This window comes from Aquarana catesbeiana, linkage group LG06, assembly GCF_042186555.1.
Source record: "Aquarana catesbeiana isolate 2022-GZ linkage group LG06, ASM4218655v1, whole genome shotgun sequence".
NCBI classification, from domain to species: Eukaryota; Metazoa; Chordata; class Amphibia; order Anura; family Ranidae; genus Aquarana; species Aquarana catesbeiana.
Window position 1 is genome coordinate 271426067 of NC_133329.1, and position 12252 is coordinate 271438318.

At 39.7% G+C, this 12252-nt stretch overlaps 1 protein-coding gene across 4 annotated transcripts in view; it reads left to right on the top strand.

The window, feature by feature from the left end:
* PARD3B (par-3 family cell polarity regulator beta) overlaps nucleotides 1–12252 on the top strand; it is a 2266259-nt gene that overhangs the window by 393462 nt on the left and 1860545 nt on the right. For all 4 annotated transcript variants that reach the window (XM_073633364.1, XM_073633363.1, XM_073633365.1 and 1 more), the window contains exon 3: nucleotides 1519–1687. In XM_073633364.1, coding sequence (XP_073489465.1) covers nucleotides 1519–1687 — 169 coding nt within the window. The remainder of the gene's footprint in view (nucleotides 1–1518; nucleotides 1688–12252) is intronic.

A 12252-nucleotide genomic window follows, 5' to 3' on the forward strand; every position in this document is an offset into this window, starting at 1 on the left:
CAAAGTCTCCCATGTCCTCCAAAGCACCTAACCGAGCAGAGATTGGCTTGGTTACAAGCTTCCCTGGCTGTATCAGCAAGAGGATGACCCCTCTGAATCTGGAAGTGACTAAATCGTTGTCGCTTCCAGTTTCTTTCTGGGCAGAGGAGTTTGAGGAATGAAAGTTCCTCTGTCTCCTCTCGCTCACTATTTTGATTCCTTCCAGTGTGGTTCTGGGCTCCCGTTTAGAACTGCACTGTCCGTACTGTGAATGTGATCGGCAGCTATCCAGCCACTGGATCACTTTCACTTTGTAGCCAGGAGCTGACTGAGAAAAACAGGCACAAGCTAATGGTTGCTACTGCAGCTATCAGTTTGTGCTGAACCCTTCACTCTTTGGACATATGTAGTACCTGCAAAGAGCTGAACTAGTAAAAGTGTATTATAAACATTTTCTGTAGTCTGTAGAATATTGGTTCTATGTTGTATATGATGATGTCAAAGTGCATCCTCTGGCCTGAGCACTAAAGAGAAAGGGCTTTGGGGATTTTGGGTCGCGCAGCATGATGGAAGTCTGCTGGCGTGAGGAGTAAGGTAGGTATTACAGCTTATTTTCTCTACCCCTAGACTTGACAAACAATTTTAACACTTGCAATGAATGGGGGCCTTACTGCTAGAGTTAAAAAAAAAAAAAAAAAAAAAAAAAAGCAGAGTTAAGATTAATGTAGAAAAAAGTACCGTATTTATCGGTGTATAACACACACTTTTTCTCCCTTAAAATCAGGGGAAAATCGTGGGTGCATGTTATACACCGATCCCTGCTGTCTCTGAGGGAAGAGGAACGAGTGCCGCTGAATTACATAGAGCCGCGATCCCCTGTGTAACCGGCGCTCCGTCACTCACAGCCACGCCTCCTGGCCCCGCATTGGTCAACTGTTCTGTCTATCATATGAGCATGGCTGTGAGTGACGGAGTGCCAGGTACACAGGAGATCGCGGCTCTGTGTAATTCAGCGGCGCTCACTTCTCCTCTTCCCATGGAGACAGCAGGGATAATCCAACACTGGCGAGGCTGCAATGATGGGAAAGGTTAGGCTGCAGATGGGCGCTGAACAGACTGCATTGTTGGTCAATTTAATGGCTGCAGATGGGCACTGAGCAGGGTGCATTGATGACCTTGTACCCTAATTTTGCTGAAAAGTTCTTTATTTAAAATGTAAGTTTTTTTTTCTGTAAACTTCCCTCCTAAAATTGGGTTGCGTGTTATACACCTGTGCGTGTTATACATCGATAAATACAGTACTTATGCAAACACTTTCTGGATAGCCTAGAATCTCTTAAACATTGTCATAGATTTGACATAGGTTTACCACATACAGTAAAAATAGTTTCATTAGTTCCTCATATACATTAACACCTTCTTATAGATGATGTTCCCAAAAAACGTTGTGAATTCTAATTGCCGTTTTGTTAAGAGATCCTTTAATTTGTAGTGTTTTTAACTGCAATGTTTGTAACCACATTTGCCCTCTTCTTCCAGTTGATAGCCGTGTTTGATGAACATGATGTCTCCAGTAAAACAGAAGATAGAATCACCATCACGGATCGCCTTAGCCCTGACCCTTTTGAAGCAGAACTAGAAGCTCATAATTCCACATACCATCCACTTCGAGGAGAAATTGAGGTTACTCCTTCAGCTCTGAAACTTGGTATGCTGTTTTGTATGCATTTTCAAGTGCTTGAATTTAGTATGAATAACCATTGTACAATGTTTATATCTGTTTTTGATAGCTCTCTAGATGTTGCCAAACTGCTTGCTCGTTCTAGTATATACTTAGGAAAAGCAAAATAGTAGGCCTACTTTCTCTACCGTGTTATTTTATATTCTGTCTGCATTAGTTGTAAGTGCAGTATTTTTGCAGAACAAGTAAAGAGTATATATGACACCGCAGCACAGATCCTAATCCTGAATTATGGCATCTGAGTGAAGAAAGTCTGGTACTGTGCATCTCTATTTGCACCTATTGTCTGCTTCTTAAAACATAAGCAGTACCTGTCTTCTTTTGTCTGTCATCCTCTCAGGCAATCCAGTTCTATCACTGTCATACTTCTATTTTCTATATGTGAATTCATAGTATTTGGGTTGTAAAAATGCTTGATTTCCCTAGGATATGAGTTGAAAAATATTACATGCGTGGGAAGGTAAAATGCCCACACAAATGTAACTGTCTGCTTTTGATTTTTCGATGTATGTCAGCTGTTTGATATGTAAAAATGTGCGCTCTTTCTCTATTTTCTGCCAGCACAAACACTCGGAAACTTGAATGTCTGGTTTTATTTAAATGTCCTTGTACAATACACAGTCAAATCCAAATTACACTGCAGATCTCCCTCTCTGCGCTCATCAGCCAGAATGCAAGCTGTATACTTTAGTAATAATACAATTTCTAGTGTCATATCGTATTGTAAAAATGAGCTAGTGGTAATTAGCTATTTGATTATCTCTATAACATCTCAGCATTTACAATTATAAGAACTAATTAGGTGAGAAATAAATGATGAACTGCAGAATGAATGTCAAGTATAGAAGAAAAGAATCCAAATGCACATTGCTGGGGCTGAAAAAAAATGGAATGTTCTTGTCTTCACAAATGTAAAGAATATTATGGAATTTTATCTGCAGAGGAGGAACTATTCAGCTTACATAGGTAAAAAGTATCTTAGTGTTAGAAACCTAAATGTTTGTAGTAATAATCAGCCTCCTGCCCTTGTAGCTCCTGTCTTCAACTGACAGTACCACCTTTTTTGATGAAATATGCTATATTAGTTTAAAAGTGGATCTCTCACTTTACAAGTATAGCACACACTTCAAGGAGCCACTTAGTAATTTTGGTTCACTGTTCTGCATCTCGACTCTAAGAACAACCTCTTTCCCTCTGGCACACTTGGTTGAAAGTTACTGCACAAACTTATAGGCACACAAATGTGGATATCTTTAACTTGACACTATATTTGTATCAGGAAATAGACACAAGACCCTTAAGTGATAAATAAACTCCATTTACACTATATTGCCAAAAATATTGGGACACCTGACTTTACACGCACATGAACTTTATTGGCATCCCAGTCTTAGTCCATAAGGTTCAATATTGAGTTCGCCCACCCTTTGCAGCTATAACAGCTTCAATTCTTCTGGGAAGGTTGTCCACAAGGTTTAGGAGTGTGTCTTTCTGAATGTTTAGAATGCCAAGGAAGAGAGGCACGTCTAAGTGTAGAAATTTAAAACTTTTAATAGTAACATACAAATGGCAACTCACATGAGTGAAGATAAAAGCAAGCACATCTGTAGATGAAATGTCCCAGGAGCAGAATAGGAAGCCAGGTCACGGTTCCTCCACCTCTCAGCTGGTCTGGGGAGAGGTATAGCAGGCACATTAATGTGGATCCCCCAGGATGGTGGTGAACTGTCAGAGGCCCTCGGTCTTAGCACTGCAGGTATACAAACAGTCCTCGCTACACCGCTGTAGATGGAAAGACAGCCATTCGCTGGATGTTCCAAAACGAGGCTTGGAGAGCATTGGGCAGAGCATCAGATGCTTGTAAAAGGAGCACTGTTTCCACAACATACGCAGCTGGCATGCTCAGAAATGCGTCGCACTTGTCCAAGTATAATCAGTCAATCAAGATAGCCAAGTATGACCTATCTGTATGTTTAGAAACATAGAGAACAAATCTACAATATAAATCACGTTATGGCCTGTACACGGATCTATGAGAGAAGATAAAAGAAAAATTATTCCAAAAAGAAAACAACAGTGTCAGAACTATAAAAATCAGGTATATAAAGTGATATTGCGAATGTTGTTGAGGAAAGCTTCACCCAGTTCACAATTAGTGCAAAGCAATCAGGTCTTCCCACTGACCATACATATAAGAGAAAAAGTCCAGAGGATTGCTGCACTTAAAAACTTTGTTTATTCGTTCAAAGATTTGTAAAGTTACATCTCAGAAAGTGTTCAAAAAGATTCCCGTTTCGGGCTCACATGCTCTTGCCCTTCCTCAGATCAGAATACATCTAACATTTTGATCACAGACATTGCAATTTAACATTTAAAAAAAAAAATCACATATGGAATCAATCTGTGGTTAATCGTTCATTAGTGCAATAGTATTCCTTCATTCATTAATCATTTCACAGCACTGATATGTATATAAAGTAATATTGTGTGTACTTGTTAACTGCGATTGCTAAGATTAAGGCACTCGTAACCCCCCCCCCCGCCATAGATTGTGGAGACATAGAAGGGAAGGGCGCAGCTAGGTATGAAAGGGGAGCAAGAATAAAAAGAAAAAAGTGGAAGGGGGGGTGAGAAAGAGGGGAGATAAAAAAAAAAAAAAAAAAACAGACACCGCCTTATGCCAGAATATTAAGGGGGCTCGGTGTTGACCTAGATGACAGATCAAAGAAAAGATTGAAAATGTGATGAGTATCTAAAATGATTTCATACTGTCCACATTAGTTTATAAACCTCTGAGGTGCCATTTCCCAAGAGAACCGTTGTTCCATATGATATATAGAATGCATTTCACAGGCCCACTCAGCCACATGAGAGGTATGTGGTTTACACCAATGTCTAGAATTTATAATTTTAGCAGAGATGAGGAAATGGCATAATAATTATTTCTTGATTTGCTCAAAAGAACCAAGGATCATAGAAATTAGAGTAACTTCAGGGACATTAGGAATGGTATCACCCACAGGCTTTTGGTATAAATGCAGTATTTTACCTCAGAAGGGAAGAATAAGTAGGCAGGTAACCCAAATATGGGTCATTGTACCTGGAGCCCCTAGTCACCTCCAACAATCTTTTGGTACAGAGGGGGTCTATGGCATGTAGCACTGTAAGGCCACTTAGACAGTATTTTCTAATAACGTTTTTTCACCCTTGTTGACTTCGAAGCCTTGTAAATGTCATCATTTTATCTAACACTAAATCATCTGGTGTAACACGGATCTCCTCTTCCCATTTGGAAACAAAGTTCAGGGTGGCTGGAATTGATTTCCCAGCCTGTAATTATGCATGTGCCGTACCTGGCCAACCCCTGTGGAAGCTGGGAAACACTATAGTAGGCTTCACTTCTAGAGTAATAGCCTCTAGCTTTGGGGTCCAGTGCCAAGTGGCTGCACTGCTACATCCTGAACACAGACACCTGCTTAATACATGCAAAACATTCTCTGGAGTAAGTGGAGAGGCGGGACGGTGATGTAGAGAAAATCTCTACAATGGCCAACCAGAGAACGCCTTACAGTCATTGAGAAAAATGCAAGTCGTTCTGCGAATGTGCCAAGTGAGTGACCTACAATGCAGCAGGGCAGCGGCTCAGTGTGGGACCCAGAAGCTAGCAGCAATCACTGCAGTAGCAGTGCCTACAAATTTCAAGCACCCACAGGAATCGGCCATGTATGGCACATGCATTCTTACATTGGTCCAAGCAGTACCTAAAATTCTAATTCAAAGTGGAACTAAACACAGCCACATATTTTCAAAATAATTTGTTTCTTAGAATATATAATTGGAAAATATTACCTATAATTATAATTTTCAACATCAGTTACAAAATGACATTAAATTCAGCAGTGAGGTGAACTGTAAATCTTTATCAAGAGGAGGTTCAACTGCTGGAGAAGAAAAGTGATGCTATTCTGGCTCAGTATAGACTGCTTTTCTCAGATCTCTCTGTTGCCAGGATGGACAAGGAAATTCACATATGCTGTCTTATTTTACCCTTATATTTGCTAGGGGTGAAGTGTGCAAGACATAAAGTGGTTGTAAACGTTTACATATACCCTGTGTAGTAAGTAGCTTCGGGTGATACTCAGAGAAAAAAATAAATCCTCCTACATAAGTTGTACCTGTTTATCTGCGGTCGCCTCTCTACATCCATTCAAGGTTCCACATATATAAAGCTTGTCTGAGCTGTCAGAAAAAAGGGGGCGGAGAGCTGAAGTTACACTCTGTAGAGCTCAGTGAGGAGAGCTCTGAGAGCTGATTGAAGGAATATTACAAACTCCCCTTTACACAGCACACAGGAACAGAGCTAAGGCTGTCAGTCAGCTGGAGGTCCCTCCCCTGTCACCATTTTTCATGGTGTCAGGAAAACTTGTCAGAAGTGATTCATGACACTTAGTACTTTTAAGTGAGACAAGTACACACTATAGATGGATATGCTTTGTTCATATTTCATGTGTGAGGTTTACAGCCACTTTAAAGCTTTCAAGGTGGGCTAATATTTTATTGTTAATGTGTGGCTTTAGATAGTTTAGTTGTTTGCTTTAAAGACTGATGCGTACCATTACAAAATATTCTTTCAATTTACTTTGCATTGTTAGACTTCAAAAGATCAAAATATACCAAACAGTGGTGGACACGTTTAGGTGATTCAAAATGTAAGTCTTCTGATTTGGCTTTGTCATAAGGATACATCCATGGATAATCTCCTAATTCTGGGCAAACGGCATGAACAGTCAGTTATGCCAGGCCAAATGTCTGGTTTTCTTCTCTTTGAACTACTTTTTTCTAAAGCATGTAATGTTTTTTAATACCAGGCATCCTTTGTACAGATGTTAGCATCTAAACATATTAGTGCAGGTCCAGAGATCATTTACTGTTATTAAAACTGTCACATTATAGTCATAGGATTTTCATCCAGCTTAATTTCCTGCAGCTCCATATTGTATAACTTTGGCATAGATATAAAGAATTTCTATCCATGGGCCCTTTTGACCTCCTTATCTGGGCAATTAGCTATTGTAATCACATTGTGCTCTGTCCTACAGGGTTGAAAAGTAGAAGCAGATAAGACCACATGCATGTATAGCTTGATACAAAACTTCCAGTGATAGCTTTTTCTCATTTTCTGAGTTTTATAATACTGATAAAATAATATAATTTGTTATTACTTGCTGTTAGGATATCACAAAATGATTTGTTATAAGGCCTATACAGCTTTTATTTCTTTCCATATAACTGCCTGATGTCTTTACTAAGGCAGTACAGTGATGCCCAAAGTGCTGTAGCCCATATCAGCCCATAACAATTCAGTTTACTGAAGTCAGATCAGTGAAAGATCTATTTTGATGAGCCAGAGTTACTGTGCCTTTCACATTGCTCTGTTTTTGCCCTATAAAATGAAAAATGTATCCACTTATAGCACAGCTATTTCTAAAGGCTATACCACTTTCCTTATAGTTTAAAGGATAACTTTACTTTTAGTGAAAAACTCAGGAGCAGGACTGAAGGTAAATAACTAGCTATACTGGGGTGGGGTGTTACATGCCACAGCAACTTCACAACTTTTCACAACTTAGCTCCCAGTCACAGTAGTCTAGTCTTCTGCAGTACGTTTAACGCATGCATGTTGAGATGCATTGCGTAAAGGGGCAGCCCATTTATTTGAATGTGTTGCCTGATGCAGCACTTTCAGGAGCACAACGCAATGCATTGCAGTGTATTAACAAGCAATTCTGCGTTCTGCAGTGTATTGCCATTCAGTTCACCAGTTATAATAGGCCTGAAAATGAAGTTGTCCTTTACTGGTATTCCAATTAAAATTGTCTGAGGCTGGGTTCACGCTGCTGTGCGGAGCAGGGGTGCGGTGCGTCCCTGTTCTCCCTTTCAATGACAAATATGCCCCAAATTTTTGGCTGGATTCAGACCTGAAACAGGCCAGAAGACGCAAAGGACTCTTCTGCAAACCGCTCTGCAGCCGTCCCAGAGCTGTGTTAACCGGCTCCATTGAGAGGCAGTCACAGTCTCCTGACATGCAAATTTGATGCGGGGAAACCTGCATCCAATTCGCACTAGTGTGAACCCAGCCTGAAAGTTGTCTACAAAAACACACTTGGGGGCCTTCTGTTTACTGAACAGGAAATCATATGTTACTAGCTCAGTACAGCTCCTAAAAGTGTACACTGAACTACAAATGAAAGTGGTTGCAAAGGCTGAAGGTTTTTTTACTTTAATGCATTCTCTGCATTAGGGTAACAAACCTTTTAGGTGCAGTTCCCCTTTTGCCCCCCTCCCTGAATACTTACCTGAGCCATATCATGGTCCAGCACTGTGCCCTTGGCTTCTGCTGCTGTCAATCACATCCAGTGATAAGGAGAAAGGGGCGGGGAAGAGGCTCACTGTGTGTGTCATTGGACACACAGCACAGCCTGTGCCACAGATCATCCTAGCCTTAAATCACAGTAAGACAAATATGATTTACTTCAGAACAGAGAAAAATGTATATAATTTACCTGGAGGTGACTGATTTGCAGCAAAAGTGAAGTTTTAATAATATCCATCTATTTGACCTTGGCATTAGTAACCCTCATATACTGTAACAAAGTCACTTTGTACTGCTTAGGACTGGCTCTGTGTTTTTTCCTTTGGTGCTGTTCTCTACTGTTGCAACCCAATTGGCAGAAAAACTATTCACCCGTTACCATGGCATCACCACCTTGCTAGCCAGATCAGAAAAAAAGTAATTGCTTCTTTTAGATGGAAAAAAAATGTGGACTTTTTCTCACCAGCAAGGGAGTGATGCTTTACCAATCTGCCCAGCAAGGGAGCAGTGCTGTGGAAATAGGTGAGCAGTTTAATTGCCCTTTCTAGCAATCCAATGACAGGATCACAAGTATGACATAGGTGTAAATCAGCCCCACTATGTCTTTTTTTGTTTTTTTTAGAAATGTTTAGAAAACTTGTAAACCAGAAGTTCTGTAGTCTTAGTCGTAGTAAATGAAAAGAATATGTTGGGACACGCACAGGAAAAATGACATTTGGTAAACCAACCCAGCTATAGAAGAATTTAATCTATCGTATTGTTTTTTAACAATGCAGATGTTACATGTTACAAATTGGAAGACAGATGGTAGAAACGCCGCACATTGGAGCCCAACCACTATTCAGACAAATGAAGATGTGGCTTTATCCTAAGCTCCTCCTGACTACACTCTTCTGACATGTTTCGCCCCACCTATGTAGCTTAATCTATGATTAGGCCCTATGGGTGGGGCAAAATATGTCAGAGGATTGTAGTGCACAGCAGTGATGTTATCTATTGCTCCAAAGTAAAACACACACCCCTTTTTGTTAGGGCAGATCTGCTGGAAATTGGGGACCTGTAGCTAGCTATATCAATAAATATGGGCCCTTATATATGCTGTCCACCAGTATACTGATAAAACATAAGCAAAAAAATGAATGGTTCACGCTAATGCTTATAGCATCTAAGGCTGGCCGAAGACAGATAATTTTTCACTTAATGCAACGAACATGCAATTTTATATAACAACCATACAATTTTAATGGCATTGAATTTTTTTTTTTTTGTAAATGACTCCATCCTTCCAATTGGCTGTGCTTGTGATGTACAGTAGCTCATTTTACATAGATATCACAGTTACTCCATAGACATCCATAGACATCCCAGTCTCTGCAATTGTTCAATTTTGTAACGTCATCTGTACATCTGGTAAGCGTGATTTTCAGTCTTGTTGGAAAGTTAGTTTGTACAGTGCCTGCCAGTCTCTCTGTGATCATATTTGTACACCAAACTAAGTGCTTAATATATACGTTTGTCAGGTGTTAGTCACAGAGGACAAAGAATCATCCAGCCTATGGCAAGTCTGAAAGTGAATCCGGTGCAAAAGGGAATTCTTTTTTGTAGATATGACATTAAAGACTGTGTTGGAAATATAAGGGTTGAATTACTAAGACTGGAGAGTGCAAAATCTGGTGCCGTTGTGCATGGTAGCCAATCGGCTTCTAACTTGTTCAGTTAAGCTTTAACAGAAAATAAAACCTGGAAGCTGATTGGTTTCTATGCACCAGATTTTGCACTCTCCAGTTTTAGTAAATAAACCAGATATATAGAAAAGCAGACAACACCTTTAAATGATTCATGGATAGGCACAGATTTATTAATGTGCCAGTAATGAGCATATCACTCTTGGTGAAGTCTTTCCTTGGTAAAAACGGTTTATTTTTTAATGTGTTTGAATGTGGTCAACAGCTGTAGCTGTTTGGCCCCTAACCAAACTATTAGAGGTTTTATGTCCGTGAACACTCTATATTTAGCAGTTCCATCAGTCCATCGAAATGTTCATATGTCTATGATAAATTATGTATAGTACAGTCTGTACAGTTGAGGTTATGGGAATATGTTGAATTGGACAATGCAACATTTTATGAGGTGATAAAACTGCCATATTCCCAATACTTTGTTTCAGTTTATGTAGATATAATTAAGCTGAACCACTACTAAAAAACATAAGCACTCCTAATTAAATGCAAGCATTATTTGTTGCAGTGCAGTCTGTACCATTGTCATTATAAGCTATCTACCAGGAAGCTATAGATATAAGATATGGCTGAATAGTTCCTTGTGGGACCATCAACAGATAAGGCTGTCTCAACACAGCTTTTTTGTGTTAAAGGGTAAGTTCACCTTTACAGAAAAAATCTGTAAGGTGAACTTACACAGGCCCCCCCCGCTGACCTGGACCGTGTCAATCACTTCTTCTAAGCCCAGGTATATCCGTGTCAGGAGTCTGGGGCTTAGAAATTCCCTGGGCATCTACGCATCTTTTTCATAGCTAAGAGGACAGGCTATGCAGCCCATGTGATGTCGCTGACCAATTAGAATGCTCTGAAACGTCCCTCCTTTTGCATCACAAAATGGGAAACAGACCTTCATTGTACTTTCACTGCAATTCAGAAACAAAACATGATAGTTCTCTCCCTTAAATCCTCCATCTGCACTAAAATACAGGAGACAAATTTCAAAATTCTGACGAGGTGGTATTTAACGCCTAGTCGCTTACATACTATGATTACTGACTCCTCTAAACATTGTTGGTGCTGTCAGAAGGAGGTGGGAACGATTCTACACATGTTCTGGTCTTGTCCCTAACTGACAAGTTTCTGGACTGCAGTCCGATCCATCTCTCAGAAATTCACAGACTTCCAGATCCCAAATGACCCAGCATTTTTCCTACTACACATATCTTCCATACCGCTCAAAACTTATAAAAAATCCATATTAAGACACCTCACAAATGCAGCCAAGTCCTGTATACCCATGTTGTGGAAGCAACAATCCCTACCAACTATATCAATGTGGCTATGGAAAGTAGAAGACATAAATAAAAAGGAGGATTTAATAATGACAGCCCAAAACAGACAGGCAATTTATCAGAAAACTTGGAAACTCTGGAATATGTTTAAATATTCAGAAGAAGGTAAAACCCTTTTTGGGAACCCGAATTAAATAGACCCAGTGTAAGGAGGCCAGTTTATGGAACGGAAGATTCCAGCTCACCCCCATAGTACCCCAATGATCCTTCCCCTCCCCCCTGTTTCCCCCCCAACTTTCCCTTCCCCATTTCTCTCTCTCTTTCCTTTTCTTTCTTCCTCTATTTACTTTTCTATTCTTCTGTGTCGTATCTAGGTTGCTGTTTTCTGGGTGGAATATTTAAGTCTGTTTACTAATGCATCGACAGACGATGGAAATTCTTGACTGCGGATTGATTTATATATTCACAGCAATTGAAATTCTGAGATGTAATAATTTGGGAACTATGTACAGGCTGATAATAATATCCTAGAACAACATTTCTATGTTAAATTTTCAAGATGTATTATGTATTATGATGCAATATCGGGAGGCGGCAAACCCCCCCCCCCCTACTGTTTTGTATTTTCCGGGCTTTGCCCTATTCCTTTGAAAATAATAAAATATATATTTGGAAAAAAGGAGATGAGACAGCCTAGGTCTTCTTTGGACATTGTGGTAGCTGGGCGCACTAATCTGAATGTGGCTTTTCACATACCCACCTTGGAATGATCCACAGGGAGTATCTCTCACCTGTGTACATGATGACTTTATGTCTATGGGTCAATTTTTTCATTAGCCTTTGTTTTATTAAACATTTTGATAAAACAATAAGCAGCTTGTGTGTATTGCTGGGGGGTGGGGGTGGTTGTAGTAGTTAAATTACCAACCCTTTATGTTACACAAAAGTTAAAGACATAACTAGCTTCTTCATGCAATTCATTGAACTTGTAAAACAATTCTTAGCTTTCATGTATTTGTACCTTTATCTGAAAGCTTGTTTCATGGATTAGTATCCACAAGCTTATTTCATGGGCACCATATACAGAATCCATTCATTGTGCATTTTGTGTCACCTTTAAAGTAGAAAGAGACAGTTTTATATATA